The sequence below is a fragment of the Acomys minous genome (genome assembly GCF_964271855.1).
Source record: "Acomys minous genome assembly, chromosome: 2".
NCBI classification, from domain to species: domain Eukaryota; kingdom Metazoa; phylum Chordata; class Mammalia; order Rodentia; family Muridae; genus Acomys; species Acomys minous.
This window is the reverse complement of record NC_140484.1, coordinates 119,372,543-119,389,092: the sequence shown is the minus strand read 5'-3', so window position 1 is coordinate 119,389,092 and position 16,550 is coordinate 119,372,543. Positions and strand designations below refer to the sequence as shown.

General features: G+C 44.9%; 1 protein-coding gene across 1 annotated transcript in view; it reads left to right on the top strand.

Moving 5' to 3' along the window:
* ABHD17C (abhydrolase domain containing 17C, depalmitoylase) overlaps window positions 1–16,180 on the top strand; it is a 44,152-nt gene extending 27,972 nt beyond the window's left edge. The window contains exons 2-3 of the mRNA XM_084773374.1: window positions 10,512–10,691; window positions 14,734–16,180. Coding sequence (XP_084629500.1) covers window positions 10,512–10,691; window positions 14,734–14,953 — 400 coding nt within the window. The 3' untranslated portion in view covers window positions 14,954–16,180. The remainder of the gene's footprint in view (window positions 1–10,511; window positions 10,692–14,733) is intronic.
* The last annotated feature ends 370 nt before the right edge of the window (window positions 16,181–16,550 follow it).

The window sequence follows — 16,550 nt, the reverse complement described above, 5'->3', positions numbered from 1 at the left end:
TCAGGGTTAGCCTGGTCTATAGAGTGAGTTTCTGGACAGCCAAGGAAAAACAAAGGAACAACAAAACAAAGATTGTTTTTGAGATATGGTGTATCCTTGGTTTATCCTGGTTAACATGAAACTCGCTAGGCTGGCCTTAGATTTGAGGTGGTCTTTTTGTCTCTGCCTCTGTTGCTGGGATTATAGGCGTGTACCACCATCCCTGATTGCAGTTATAACCACTTGAAATAGATCATTCCATGGCAGTGAGCACCTTGACATTGTTGGGTAGCATCACCACTGGGGCCTTTCGTGCCACCCCTCCTCACAAAAGGTAAGACTCTGCCAGTGGGTGGACTCGTTCTGCTGATGGGGATCCAGCAGGATGCCCTGGGTATAGACTGCCGCACCTTTTGAGTCATGAATGCACTCGTGCTAATGAATAGTGTTCAGCAGTCACCCCGCCTCTGGAAGGGAAGACCCTAGTACATAGTGGGAACTAGAATCCAGTGCAGGGTTGGAAAGCATGCCTCCCACATGTCAGTGGTGGAGGTGGAATGCAAGCTATGGTGATGCCAGCTCAGTTCTTACACCTGCCGGGGAGGTTGCCGTGCTTAGTCTCTGTTCCAGCTCTGATTCACTTAGGCAGCTGTCTTGGTAATCGCACTCTCAGTTAATTCAGTACCCTTGCTAAGAACTTGTGTTTCCTTATCTGTATAATTCAGTTGTCTATCTACAGTCTCTAAGGACCTTGCTAAGCTGTCTTGTGGTTTGATTTATTTCCATAATTGATGATGTGGATATTTTATGCTTTTAAGAAAGAGGGAGATGGAAGGTTCTAGAAGCAGAAGGAGGAGTGGAGAGAACACAAGGAGACAAGAACAAGGGATACTCTTGGGAATTTGGCTCAGGAAAATGGAGCTGAAAATACCACCAAGGAGGAGCCAGTAGCTCAATTTGCACAAAGGTGCTGTTGCAGATGTCTCAAGCGTGGTCAGGATGCATCCAGATAAAGGCAAGTGAGCCAGTGTTTTAGCCTCAGCCTGCATAGTGTTGTGTGGTAACTGGGTTACAGTAAATCCTAGCTAGGCTAAGCCTGAGATTAGAAACAGGACACCAGTGTGGAAGGCACATGGGAGGGAGACAGGACTGTAAAGAAGAGAATTTGAACTTGGTTCACTTCTAGGTGTGTGGAAGTTAGTCTTAAGATTCAGGCTGCCTGCCCTGTGCTCACTGTTCTCATTTCACTGCATTGCCTATCGCTGAAGTCCAGGAGGCCAGACAATCAGGGTAGTGGAGTCCTCCTGTTGTAGTGCAGTGGAGAGCTAGGATGCATACCTGGGACCACTGGTTCCCAGACGTGTGTTTCCTCCTGCCGTGTTCTGCACATCTTTACCATAGTCATGACCAGGTGTACCTTACTGCTTACCCAGAGTATGTTGTTCACCCAGCTGCTTCAGGAGCCATCATGGTCAAAGTACAAGGCCGGGTGTGGGTCCTCAGGCAATGGCATTAAGAACCAGCCTCACTTGTCCCCTTGCTTGCCTTTCCTTTGTAGTAATTGCCAGGAAGGCTGTGTATGACAAAGATGTCCTGCCTTGGTCCGGGACGTGATTCAGACAAGAGTGCAGATGCCTGAGAAAGACTTGGATAGACCATGTTGAGTCCTGAAAAGTCACTCTTGTTACCCCAGAGGGGTCCAGACCTCATTGACCATCCCAGAGAGAGTAGGTCATGGGTATCTTCTGTCTCTTTTCTGTCATCGTTCAAGGACTTCATAGGAACCCTTTTTGCTGCAGGAGCTGATGTGACCTGTCATGTCGCAGTCTTGTTAGAGCAGTGTCACACAGGAAAGCGTTCAGACACTGCAGATCTCCCACCGCTCCTCTGGGAACTGTGCTATGAGTGAGGCCAGGTACTGAGATGTTCTAGTTCTAAGACGTGACTGTCTGCCTTGGCAGGCAAGTGGGCCATGAAGTTAGCTGCGCAGACGTTGTCGTCTTCCCGTGGGCAGGTACCTTAGCATTCATTGGGGTTTCTAAGAGGTGGGGTTATTGTGGGCAAAGACAGCACTTAACCACCAGTCTCTTGTTTGAGTACCCATGCCAGGATTCTGCATAGGCCATCTCTGCAGGCCTCTGAGGACCTGAGGGCAGCTGTGCTCTCACCTGCTTGAAGGTATTTGTACAGCTGCAAGGAGGCGGCATTTTCTGACTGTAAGCATGTCAGATAATTACAGAATGCCAAGAGCCTGATTATCATTGGGATAATTTCATGCTCAATTACATTTAGATGAATTCAAGTAAGTGATTCTATTTTAATTGTAACAGATCCAGAGACAGTTAATTCTATATTCTTTAGAACTGTGGTTTTTCTCTGAAAGATGGTTTTTAAAATATTAAAATTAAGTCATATCAGGCTTTATTTATTTTTGCTTTGACAGAGAGTTGGAGTAGGGAACAGATTTGAATGTCAGAAAAAAATTGAGTTGTCAGAGAACTTTTCTCTTGATCTCTACTTAGAAGGAAATTGTAAACATCTAGGCTAGAAGGACTCATTATAAACAGGTAGATAGTGCTTTATGAAAGAAAAATGCACGGCCTAATAGTGTTTAGATAAGCTTTCTGAACAGCTGAGTTGATAAGCATTGTAAACCACCACCGCATCTTGTATTTTTCTAGAGGCTTCTGTGCTCTATGCATTTCATTTTATCATTGCAAATGGGATCTAGGCCACTTGTTTTATATTTTTATTTTTTGTTTTTCAATACAGGGTTTCTCTGTGTAGCCTTGGCTGTCCTGGACTCACTTTGTAGACCAGGCTGACCTCGAACTCACAGAGATCCATCTGCCTCTGCCTCCTGAGTGCTGGGATAAAGGCGTGCGCCACCACTCCTGGCCTGGATCTGGGCCACTTGATCCCTTCTTCCCACAGTCTTTGCCATTAACAGTGCTGTGAACTGAGCATTCTGTATCCATGGATTCCACCATGGCTACAAATTGGGACTATCTGGGAGAGGGGTGGAGAATTATACTCTAGAAAGCTCCCAAAAACAAAACTTGAATTTGATGTTTGTTGAGTAACATGCTAAATCCATATAAGCAGAGTAGTATGTATACATGCATGGGCCTCCTGCCTCTCAGGACTGTTTCCCCAGCACCCATTGAGCACTGTGGGCTATAGTTCGGCCTACTGTAGCTGTATGTGTACTGAACATATATAGGTTTTTTTCTTGTCATTATACTATATTCAATATAGCTAGATATTATAAACAGTATAGAGATGATCAGAAGTGTAAAGGTATGCATAGGTTATATGCAAGTCCTGTACTATTTTTTTATAAGAGGCTTGAACATCCCACAGGGGTTCTATAAACATCCTCTGATACCCAGGGTGAGCCGAGTTTGTGTTCACATACACAGGCATGCCCCAGGCTGCCTCCTCCAGCCAGCCCTCTTCTGCATTGTAACAGAAGATAAAATTAGGAGGGCTTTGCGCTCAAGAATGGTCTTTCTAGCATACACATTAGACAGTTTTGAGAGGATTTCTCCTTGTAGTTAGTTAATCCTGAGAAATTATGTTGCTAAAATTTCTTGGGTGGGCTGGGGGTGGACCTAAGCAATGTCTACTCTTCCTCCTGGGGTCCCAGTGACAAACCAGGCTACAATTGTACCAGAGTTCACTTTTGAGTAACCAATGAGTTTATTAGGCTTAGTTACAGAGCAGTGCATAGGTGGCCCACTTGAACTCAGGGGGATTGTGGTAGTTTGGCTTGGAAGATGATGTCATTCAGCAGGTTGACCACCTAGGGTATTCCACAGGTTCCTGAAACCCAGTGTATTCCCAAACTGAGCTTCCTACTGAAACAAACAAAATTCTGACTAGCTCTGGTTGATCTCTTTTGCAGCTCCTCAGTTTAGCCAGTTTTCTCAGCCCTTCCCTCCAGTGTTATTTGAAATCCTTCTTTTTATTTTCCCCTTCCCCATGCCTTCCTGTCATGTGCACTCTGAAGTAAGTAGCTGTCTTCTACCCAGGGCCTTCCATAGACTACAACTTACAACCAAGCTCCATATTCTAGGTATCTTGGGCCGTACCCCCAAGTCCTTCCATACTGCATCTCCACTAATTTCTAGTAGCACCCCCAGGTCCCTGTGTGAGCTTCTTCTCCATGGGGGCCTGCCTTTCTTTGTGGGGTGTTCTAACCCTGCCCCATCTGATTGACTTCTAACTGCCTTCTTCCCAACTGCCCATACCCGTCTTCTCCACTCTGTACTTGACCCAAATCTACTTGTATATTGTTCATTTTGCCTTCATATGTACCTGGTTTTCTGCCATTCTTGGTTTGAATCTATTTACTTTTTATTTCCCCAAAGACATGTGGCTCAAGAACACATAGTTTATCTCCCCCACCCCACCCCTGTCCCCCAACTTGGAGCCAACACGCCTACTTTTCATGGTTTATTTGGCCTGTTTGATTTTATAACCAGTATGGAGGGAACACTGGTTGTGCTTACCCTCTTCCTCTTCTCTCCCCCCGCCCCTTTTTTTCCTAGACAGGGTTTCTCTGTGTAGCCTTGGCTGTCCTGGACTTGCTTTGTAGACCAGGCTGGCCTTGAACTCACAGAGATCCGTCTGCCTCTGCTTCCCAAGTTCTGGGATTAAAGGCGTGCACCACCACACCCAGCTGTGGTCGTATCTTTAAAGCTTCCAGAAGGGACAGTTTACAAGAAGTAAATATCCCTTTCAACTAAATGAACTACCAATTAGAAAGAAAAGAAATAGCCCATGCCAGTAACCTGCAAGTCTTTTACTTTCTTAAGCAGCACATGCAGCAGATTCTCTGAATGTTTCCTGCTCGCCACTAGAATAAACACCTGGGGAAGCCAGTGCCTAGGGCTTTGCTTAGTCTGTCCCTGAAAAAGCTCTCCAGACAAAGTGTACCTTGAGGAAGGGGAAACCAGCATGCTTTATGTGGTGGATATTTTTTCTCATCTTCCTCATACTTAAAATCTAAAGCTTTGATTAAGGTTTCTGTGCCCAGAGAGTCCCCAGTCAGCTCCCCATAACTGCCTGGAGGCGGGGGACCCAGCCTGGCTGTGGCTAGCCTGTTTGTGCACCTGTTTCCCTCTCCAGCTGCTCTGTTATTTCGCTCTGTAGTCTTGACCTACAGTGGACAAGGATTTCTCCTCATCCTTAGACCCTGTCCTTCAATTAACATCCCTGCTACCTTGTGTATTTATCTTCATCCTATGACTTAAGAAATTTCCCCTAGGAATTCTAGCTCTGAAATATTTAAAATGTTGACTTCAAAGTCAGCGGAACTGTGCCAAGCACACTTCTGAAGATAAATGAGGAAGCTTTTGACAAAGGACAAAGTCAAGGCCCATTAACTCACACAGGATGGGGTGTCTCAGGGGTGCTTGGCTATAGAGAGAAGAAAGCCTTACTTCGAAACAAAAACAAATGACTTTAACCTTATAGGCAATGGTTCCCATGGGACAGGGCTCCTTGACACTCTAGCATCTGGAGTAGGTCTTCCTGCCCAACACCTGTCAACTCTGAGAGGTCATGGTACCTCTGGCACCAGGCCACTCCTGGGCTGCATGTAGCTTTGGTTACAAAACTGTGATGGGCATTTGGAGAGGCTGAGAGCAAAACTTGGAGATTTGCAAGGATGTGTCTACATATCACATTGTTGATTGCAGAGTGGTACCCAGGGCCATGGCTTCCTCATTCACTGGCTCTGAGACTTTGAGCATTGTTTCAATAAAACCTTAGGTCATACCTTTTAGACCAAAGTTCACATCCTTACTGGATCTTGATGCATCTCATTTTTGCTGTTGATTTTGCAAATCAGATTCTGCTCTTGTCTTCAAGAAGATGCCAGACTTCAGTGACTTTTACATCATATAGTATTAAGTATGCGTGGAATTTTGTTTTAATTTTTTTTTTAAATAGCTTTTGGGGCTGGAGAGATGGCTGGTGGTAGGAGACCCTATATTTGATCTTTAGAACCCATGTGAAAAAAAGAACAGGCATGTTGGTGCACGCATGTAATCTCAGAGCTGAGGAGGTGGAGATAGAGATAGGCAGATTCTTGGGGCTTAGTAGCCAGCTAGCCTAGCCTACTTGGCAAGTTCAAGGCCAGATAAAGTCTTATCTCATTGCCCACCCCCTCACCCGTGTGTGTGTGTGTGTGTGTGTGTGTGTGTGTGTGTGTGTGTGTGTGTGTATCTTTTGGCTAGAATCACATATAGTTCAAGGCTGGAGATGCTTCCAGCTGACCCTGGACTTGGGTGTCCTTACCTTTCTTAAGGTGTGACTAGGCCATGGGCTTGCACCCTCACAAGCTGTGTAAGGCTTACAGCAGAGTGGCTCATCACATACCCCTCACCTAACGGAAGTGAGCATGAATGAACAGAACAGTGCTGCGCGGGGACGGGAGGCGGTAGGGAAGTAGTAGAGCAGGGAGGGCTCTGCGGGGCCCAGTCGTTTGCCGTGAGGACTTTCAGGCAGAGGGTAGTTAGAGTCAGCAAGGAGTTCAGCCTTTCGTGGCAGAAGGGCCACTTGAAGAAAAAGTGTTGGAATAGTTCCCTGGGCCAGGTGGCGGTGCCTCTTGGGGATGTAGGCTTGAATGTAGGGGTTTGCTGAAGGGTTGACCAGGAACTAACATAAAAGGTGCTTTGCTTTATTTCCAAACAGGTACATAATGTAGTGAGCATATGATAGATGGGCTGCAATGAGGAGTGTGAGGGCGCATGTAGGTAGATCAGGGGGAGTAAGTCAACCCTGAGAACGACAGAGGTCTGGCCTGACATGGGCATTTGTCAGATGGATGTGATAGCCAAGTTCTGCCCTGGCAGAGGCCAGAGACTGTCAGAGTTGTGTCATTAGCATGAGTCAGTGAGGCAGAGGATTTGAAACAGCTGGGTTCTAGAAACTAGGACACCTGGTTCCCCATAGCCATGAGATGGTTCATAGACACAGAGAATGGGGCAGATTAGAAGTTAGCAATCCAAGCCCCCTGGGGAAGGATGGCCACAGTACCAGTAAGCTCTCCAGGATGGCCTCTGGGAACAGACTCCAGATTCTTGCCACAAAGATTCTTGCTACTTTGAAATCACACCTACCCTAGGAAGTACACTTGACTTATGAGGTGGCCCCAGGTCGGTTGCCTACAGTGCACCAACATGTATATCCCTCAGCAGAGCAGCAGCCTGTGTCACAAAAGCAGTCACTCTGGAAAACATCTTGAAGACAGGAATAGGTCAGGCTTAGTGACTAGAGGATGTGCAGTGGGAAGGGGATAGAAGAGTAAGAAATTGCTCCTGGTTCCCGGGCCGGCCCATGGGCGAAAGGTGTGGGATTGGAAAGAAAGAGAAAGGTGGGGAAATGAGTATAAACAGTCACCCTGGGGAGGTGCTGAGTGCGAGGTGCTGAAAGCTCGGAAAATAGCAGCACAAAGAGGGGCTGAAAAGTCAGGTGTATCCATTCATCCCTTCAGCAAATAGCTGTTGCACAGCTGTAATACAATTGCTACTGCTAGAAGCTGGCATTGGAAAGTTCTACATGGAAATAACTATGAAGAGATTCTAGAAAAGGTTGGGAATTGAGGCTGTGGGATTCCTGAGAGGAAAGAGGCACAAGCAAGGAAGCCGAAGGAACACCCAGTGAGAAAAAGAAACGTGGCTAGTATGAAATCTGGTACCAGAGGAACATTTTCATGGCTGTGTGGTATTAACAGCGTGATTCAGCACCTTCCCCACTGCAAAAGAGATTCCATTTCACCCATCCCTGCAGATGGAGGGAACCTTCCTGACCAGTGAACACACAGCTGCAGCACACCCCGGGTCCCCCATAGAGCAGCTCCCTGCGGCTGCCTTGGCTTGAACTGGTCTATGTTGGCTTCTTTGAGTTTCTGTGAACTTGTACAAGCTGTACAAGTTGTACCAGTTATTTTCACAACTTTCATCTTGGTTTACTAGACATTTTTTTCCTTCTCATTCTCAAACTGATGGTGCCAGATAATTACCCAGCAGATGCCAAGTAACCTAACCTTTGAATACACTCCTGTCTTCCGGTGCACCACCTACAGGTGCCTAGGTTTGTTTCCTGTGTGTGTTTCTGGTCCTCTCCTCAACACACACACACACACACACACACACACACACACACACACACACACACACACACACACACTGAACCTGTGTGACTAGTTGTCACAGCTCCATCAGTTTGCCCTGGGCTCTTCCCCAGGTCTTCTGTGGAGTCTCCCTGCCCGCCTGCAGCATGCTGTTGCCCCTTGCAGGGCTTGAGCTGCATCTTGAGTTCTATGTCCTCAGACAGAATTGGCTCTAAGCCTTTCCTTGTAAAGTCCCCCAAAAAGCACCGTAGACTCCATTTTGTAGACTGAGTGAGGTGTGAAAAGGCGACACTGATGAATTTCACACCTGAAAATACACCATAATTTCCCTTTCACAGTCTGCTGTCAAGGTCCCTTTTCCTTATATTTATATTTTAAAGAATAATAGCCCTATTTTTGTATACTACTTTTATACAACATTCTGATGTTAGCTTTTCTATAGTAACTATTTATTGGACTCATGTTTCTTTAAAACATGCCTTTTTAGAGACTGGATAGATGGCTGAGTGGTTCAGAATATTTGCTGCTCTTCCAGAGGACCTGGATGCAGTTCCCAGCACTCACGTGTCTACTAACAACTGTCTAAACTCTAGGTTCAGAGGACCATAAGCCTCCAGTTGTCTAGCTTAATGACCAACAAGATGCACACTATCATAAGACACACCAGTGCCGCTCTGCACCCTATGCAAGTGGCCTACTTCTTCCCGGATAACACTCTTTCCCGTCCCGTCATCCCCACTGCCCTGACTTAACAGGATTCAAGAATTGCGTTGTTAGCAATATTGTTGTCAGTGAGCAATAAGCAAAAACATTTCATTTTGGTGGGTTCACACGCTTTGTGCATGGTATCATTAGTGTTACCAGAAACGCCAGATTGCCAGATTGTTTCTCCAAGTTTCTGTAGCAATTTATACTCCTTCAGCAAGATAACATTCTGCTATTCAATCATGTCATCTGTGTTACTTTTCTCGTTGCTGTGGCAAAGGTAGCAAAAGCAGCTCGAGGAGGGTAGGATTATGTTGGCTTGCAGTTTGAGTACAGTGGGGTAAAGGCAGGGCAGCAAGAGCAGGTGCTGGCTCACACGGGTCTGCAGTCAGAAAGGAGCAGAGCGATGGGCGAGCTCTGTTCCAAGACTGCAGCCCATGGCACACTCTTCACCTAGAGCCTCTCTGTACAACTTTCACATCTCAGAGATGCTAGGGCTACTAGAGGATTCCAGCCTCAGCCAAGATGACAGGGAGGATTAAACAGCACATTCTACCTTGAAGTTGTTGGTTTTTCTGATTTTCCTCAGTGTTTTGGATGTGAAATAGCCCCGCTGCTTTAATATGCATCTTCATTTGCTAACAAAACTAGGTGCTCTATGCTGTATATTATGTGAGTCCTAGGGATAGAAATCAGGTCCTCAGCCTTTGCAATAAGCATTTTTATCCATTGAGCCATCTCTCTGTCTGCTGACTTTTTTTATGGCTAATGAGGGGAGGTATTTTCTGTCTGCCTCCTGATTTGTTCTCCCAACATCACTTCCCAGCAACATGAAAGGGGATGGGGGGTAAGGGGAGAAAGGAAAGCACACTTTTCAAAACTACACCTGATGTTTGTTTACTACCATCTGCCCTTGGCTGGAGGTGCAAGGGAGGCTGGGAAGTGTAGTTAGTGTTCAAATACGGTATTTACCCAACCAGAACCTTTACAGGTTCTGAGCTGTACTCACTGAGCTGAAAATTTGGGAAGCATTTAGCCCTGAGAAAAGGCTGAAAAAGATGAGATTGCTTTCAAATTAATTATCTCTTAGTGAACTGGTCTATGATAAATGCCAATGCCTTTCATGTTATTAAAACTTCACTTGAAGAGTTGATTGCCAGACCTTGATTTTGTTTTTACTTCAGAAACATGATTAGTAAAGAAAATCTTACAAAGGAATGACAGGAAATGTGAAGACCAAGAGAAACCTTAACTGAGGCTTATAATGCATCTGTTTGGGTGGTTAGCCAGGAACAAATTCTTAGTTGTTTAGTTCTGAAATAGGCCTCTTGTTTGCTTTTATAAAATTCCTGTTCAGGGCTGGAGAGATGGCTCAGTGGTTAAGAGCATTGTCTGTTTTTTCAAAAAGTCTTGAGTTTAATTCCCAGCAACCACACGGTGCCTCACAACCATCTGCGATGCGATCTGGTGCCCTCTTCTGGAGTGCAGGTGTACACACAGATAGAGCACTCATACACATAGAATAAATAAATCTTAAAAAAAGAAAAATTCATGTTCATTTTAAGCTAAAATACAAGTTAGATATTACAGCTTTAAGCTAATATGTGTGGGAGCTTTGTGGGCTTAAAATACTGTTGTGCCCCCCATATGCTAGCTAATGGTGTGTAACCTCTGCTTTCCTCAGGTACGGCGTGAGTCCTGAGAACATTATCCTCTATGGACAGAGCATTGGCACCGTCCCCACTGTGGACCTGGCTTCGCGGTATGAGTGTGCAGCGGTCATCCTCCATTCCCCGCTGATGTCTGGTTTGCGTGTTGCTTTTCCAGATACCAGGAAAACATACTGCTTTGATGCTTTTCCCAGGTGAGCTTTCAACTGAACAGGTGAGAAGTCCATCAGTGTTCAGAGTTCACATCTCTGTCAGTTTCTAAATATTGATTGTGCATCCCCCTATGTCAGGCCCACTGGGGATATGAGGCAAATGTAGCACACTGAGATTTCAGCCTTCAGGGCAGCTGCACATCAGGAAGTCTCCAGGTGATGGATAAGGATCTTGAGTGTGCCAGTACCCAGGACTAATCGATTAAGCTGTAGCAGGCAGCATGTCCTGAAGGAACTTCCAGCTCAGTGTTCATGTGTGCAGAGGGACTTGTACTGCTCAATTTACTGAAGAGCTGCACACAAGAGATGTAAAGAAGCAATTAGCCCCGGTCTAGACACCAGACTAAAACCAGGCACACAAGAAAGTTCTCTTGTTTTTAGTCAGAGGATATGAGTGAAGGGAAAATGACATATTCAGGTAGTCTCTGTGAAAAAAAAAAAAAAAAAAGAAAGCCCTGGGAAGGGATGAGAAAGCCACCGCCTCTTCCTGATCTTACATATTTAGCCTGTCCTGCATATGCCCTGCTCTGAGAGAGTCATAAAACCCAGGCCTGGCTAGCCTAGTGCTCCTCCTGCTATTCTCCAGCTCCTCCTAAGAATCACTGTAAATATAAAAGCTATGAGCAAAGTGCTTGTTTTGCAAGTTCCTTCTAAGTGTTTTGGTTTTTGATTTGTAAGTGATAATGTGAGAAGTATTTGTAAAGTATTTGCCCCCCAGCTTTTCCCACAGTACATTTGCAGAAGCTGGCCAGCTTATATCCCCCTTCCCAGGAAAAGCATCAGCAGGAGCAATGCAGGGTCTCAAGATTTTGGTTGACCTTTTAATTGCCATCATTCTGCTCTTGCTGGAGAAACACAGCATCTAGCTGCATAAGCTTATGTCCAGTGTCTCCTTTCACAGGGGAAAAACCTTTGTTAGCATCTTGGCTGACCTTCAGCCTGTGTAGCTTGTACCAGGCTTCACCGAAACCCCACTTCCTGGGAGTGGGGCACTGTACGTTTCTGTGGTGTGGCTATGCATGCTAAGAAGGGTTGACATGCCTGGCAAATGTGGCCTCATTTGTGTCGAATTGGTAATGAGAGGCAGTTTGTTTAAAGATGGATATTTTGCATGTTTGTGGAAAGCAGTTCCAGGAGTTACCCTGGCAACAAAACAATAAGATTAGCCTATACCTTAAAATGCAGCCATTGAAACTAATTCCATTGTAAGTAATTGCACTTTATTAATTAATAACAAGCCAGTAACAAATACTGTTTGTCTGATTCACCACGTTGTAGGCTAGTCCTCCAGTTAGCCTTCCCAGCAGCTAGTTGATCTGGTTACTGTACTCTTTACAGATCAGGCCAAAAGCTTTTTCAGGTTGGAGACAAAGGGGCCTCCTACTCAGCACCCTTAATTATTGATAGAACAGATTTCAAGCCATTAATGGCTACACTGGCTTTCATCATTAATTGGATTTGGCAAACATTTCCTTATATAGTGTCCTTGTTACTGGTGGCAGAACGCTGTCTTTCTAAAGGGAAGACACTTTCAAAGTTCCTGCCAGTGTTAAAGGATAGAGACTGAGTCCTGTTCATGCTTTAGTGTTGGTCTTTACCTTTGCAAGTAGGCTCAGACAGGGCTTTCAACTTCAAGTGCGCTCTGCAGACAGTAAGAGATTCCCATAAAGAGCAGCATGAGACACAGTCTCAGGCCTGTTGTGACTGTTGATTAAATACATATTTTTAATTGAGTATAATTGAAGGGTTATAAAGGAAGGCACTTTAAAATTAAATCCAGAGAGGAGTAGGTTTCTGGTAAGATTCCTAATCTGCAAAACTGTATATGGCCACAGATGCTCTTGATCTTTACAGATCCTGTGGCTGCTGGGGTTGTGTAGTCTTTCTGGGACGCCTTTAAGCAGTTGGCAGCTTCATGTGTTGTTCATAAAGACTGACAGTCACTTGTAGACCTTTGGAATGTGTAACTGATGTTAGCCCTCTGTATTATCTACCTCCCTGGCCTGGTGCCTGCTATTTTATACTCTCTCTGAGCTTCAGTTCCCTCCCTGATCAAACAGAGAAGTCAGTTCCTCATGGTTCCTGTTTCACAAGGATTAAATGAGATGTCATGTGGACTGTGCAGAGTGTTCAGCTATGATGGATGTTAGCCGTTACTTTTATCAGAAAGACTCCACAAGATAGCATCCATTTGTGTCCTGTACCAGCCTGACTAGGATCAGCTATAAAAGGCGTCAGCAGCAAGGTCTCAGGCAGAAGGACGATGGAAAGAGATGTTTATTCGTGGCTTAAGGGACCATCAGCTCATTAGAGCAGTTGCCCAGGACCCAGCCTGACACAGCTCCTCCCTGGGATTTGTATTAAAAAAGCACAGTCTTTTGAAGGTCCATGAGAATTGATCCTGTGAGAGTGGATTTGTTTTTATAAACTGTTGGAGTAAAATCTAAGCACCATATCAAGTTTGATGGTGCTGAGTTTTGTTGTTGTTTTTATGTCAAAACGCTAGACCTCTGCTTTTATGAAATGGGACATGTTTAAAAATATAGTTTTAAAGATCATTTTATCTGTATGAATGTTTTGCCTGCATGTATGTACATCCATGTGAGCTTGTTACCCAGTGAAGCCAGAAGAGGATGTGAGGCCCCTTGGAAGTGGAGTTACTAATGTGGATTCCGGAAATTGAGCCTGGGTCCTCTGCAAGAGCAACAAGTGCTCGAAACCCCTGAGCCGCCTCTCCAGCCCAGATGGCTTCTTACAGAAGAGTTCTGGGAATTCAGGAGCCTTTAGTCTCACTGTGAAGAGATACTCATTTAGATATATCAAGTGGCAGCCTGTTTCTGTTTCAAAGACTTCTCAAAACATGAATATATTTTAAAAATTAGTTACAGTTCTGCTAGCCTGATGGGGTTTTTTTGTTGTTTATTTGTTTTTTATGTTCTGTTTTGTTTTTAAATTTTATTTTACGTGCATTGGTATGAGAGTGTCAGATCACCTGAAACTGGAGGTCCAGGCAGTTGTGAGCTACCATGTGGGTGCTGGGAATTGAATCTGGGTTCTTTGGAAGAGAGAAAATGCTCTTAACCACTGAGCCATCTCTCCAGCCCTAGTCTGATGTTTTTGATAAAACTGCTTTTTAAAAGCAGTAGGTAAGTGGTTGAAGCGGTGGCTCAGTGGTTAAGAACACTTAGTACTCTTCCACGGGACCCAGGTTCAGTTCCTAGCACCCCTTGTCAGGCCGTCACCACCACCTATAGCTCCAGCTCCAGGGGATCTGAGGCTCTGACTCCTTCTAAACACTCACGGTATGTAGTAACACACACATATACACATAAACAAAAATAAAATTTAAAAAAGCAGTAAAAGCTATATATTCTTCTTTTGGTACACACACACACACATATCATTTTATTTATTTGTTTATTGTTTTTTCTCTGTATAATAGCCCAGGCTTTCCTGGACCTCCCTCTGTAGTCCAGGCTGGCCTCGAACTCAGTGAGATCCACCTGCCTCTGCCTCCCGAGTGCTAGGATTAAAGGCGTGCGCCACCACACCCAGCACAATTTGGTATTCTTGATGGGATCCTGGAATAGGAAAGAGACATTTGTGGAAAAACAACTGAAACCCAAATAAAGGCGGGAGGTTTTAACTAATAAGTACATGCCAAAGTTAGTGTTCTGGTTTTGACAAATAATCATGGTATTGGCTGCTCTTAGCCTGATAGAAATTGAGTTAGGAGTTGTGGGAATCAGTACTATCTTTCTTTGCCATATATCCTAAATGATTCCAAAATTTAAAAGTATATGTTAAGGAAGAAATGTTATTAGAAGAACATTGGAGGAAAAAGGCTGAGCCATCATAGTGTGTTGGTGTGAGTTCATCACCTGTACCTGGGCCGCACTCGCAGTAGTAAGAGCATGGCGAAGCTTTGTAATGTCCAGCTGCAGTGTTGACCTGCTCATCAGGGAGGGCTTCTCCTGTGTGTGTGACTAAAGTTCTTTCTCCCCCTCCCACTTCTGTCTTGCAGCATTGACAAGATATCTAAAGTCACCTCTCCTGTGTTGGTCATTCACGGTACTGAAGATGAGGTCATTGATTTCTCCCACGGCCTGGCGATGTATGAGCGCTGTCCCCGTGCCGTGGAGCCCCTGTGGGTTGAGGGGGCTGGGCACAATGACATAGAGCTCTATGCACAGTACCTAGAACGACTAAAACAGTTCATATCTCACGAGCTCCCCAACTCCTGAAGATGGCGGCTGACCTTACCTCATTACTGTGAAGCGAGGATCCTTGTTTGCACACACTTTGACTGGATTTAACAGTGATGCCCAATAACCACAGAGAAGGGCCCAACCCTTGGGTGTTCTCATTAAAGAGCTAGCAAAGTCTGTCTTTTGTACCTAATCTCCACCTTCATTAAGCTGAGCAGCTGCATTCTCAGCTGCATGCCTTGCGGGAGTGGGAAGGAGAGCTGCCCGTGGGGACTGTTTCCCAGGGCCATAGACTAAAGTATGATCAGATCTGTCTCCCTCGCTGTCACCTCTGATTGCCCCACCGGTGCAGGGTCACCTTCTCACCCTGAGCTGGTGTTTGACCTGTGGCGCTCTCAGCCTCAGTGCCATGGGTGAGATCCATTTGTGAAGCTATGGTAGTGTAACTGGAAACTGTTGTGAGAAATCCTCCATTAACTTGTGTTAATAAACTTGCCAGTCTTTCCCACAAACATGAATTGAATAATTTACTGGAACTATCACTAACATCTTCATCAACTCTAACCATATAAATACAACTGGAATATTCTTAAACAACAGGAAACTGGGGTTTTTTTTTAGTGTAAATTTATTACTAGCCAAGAGTTTTAATATTTTGATTGTCTGGTTGGTCTAATAAAGCCTGGCCGACTTTCCTTCTGTAAAGTCCTCCTTGTCGGCTTTTTAAAAGTCCTGTACATATTTGCAATGACATTGTGCACAGATTCTTAATGGGTAGAATTCTTTTTGTCAGGCTACAACAGACTGCAGATTCCTTGTTTGTACTGTAAATGATTGAATACATTTTGTTAATATGTTTTTATTCCTATGTTTTGCTATTAAAATTTTTATAACATTTCCAAAACAAAAATTCCAAGTTTCTGCTTTGAAGATTTTAGGTAATTAAAATTACCCTAAGCTGATCTCTTAGTTTAGGAGTTACTTGGGTTTTGACACTGGAGTTGTGCCAGGTGAACATCAGAAATGAGATGCTTAAATTGCTACACTACTTGTATTAGTTGGGGGATTGGGTTTCGGGTCGTTTGGTCTTATTTTAGTTCTTTTCTTTCTTTCTATTTTTTTTTTTTTCAAATTTAAAAGCCTTAAATGTACTGTAAGCCTCAGATCGTTGTACAACTGGATTGCGTTGGTTGCCGGTTTGTGTGCTGTTGCCTGGATGCGGCACGGTGGTTGGTAATGGAATAAAGGACGCATGGATCAGAACGCGTGGGCTTGTGTGCTTCTTCCTTCATCTTTCCTTAAGAGGGGATCCTTGGGGTGTCACTGTTGGCAAAAGACTTGAGGTACTTCCATAAGAAGCCAGAACACAGCAGTAAACTCAGACAGCCCCCAAGTGGGACATGCAGTGGGCACTGCTACACATGCCCAGAGCTGAGAACAGTTTCCTCGCCTCAGCTAAGGGACGACCTGTTTCTCTGGGAAGGGTGAGTCTCGGGGATACCATAGGGTCTTTTCAGCCTCTTGGTCACTGAGGGGATAACAGCTTTCAGCTCTGAGAGCAGCCTTTTCTGGTCATGCGGTGGTTACCTGACGTGGCACATGCTTTAGTTCCAGCACTTGCGGATGATGAAGG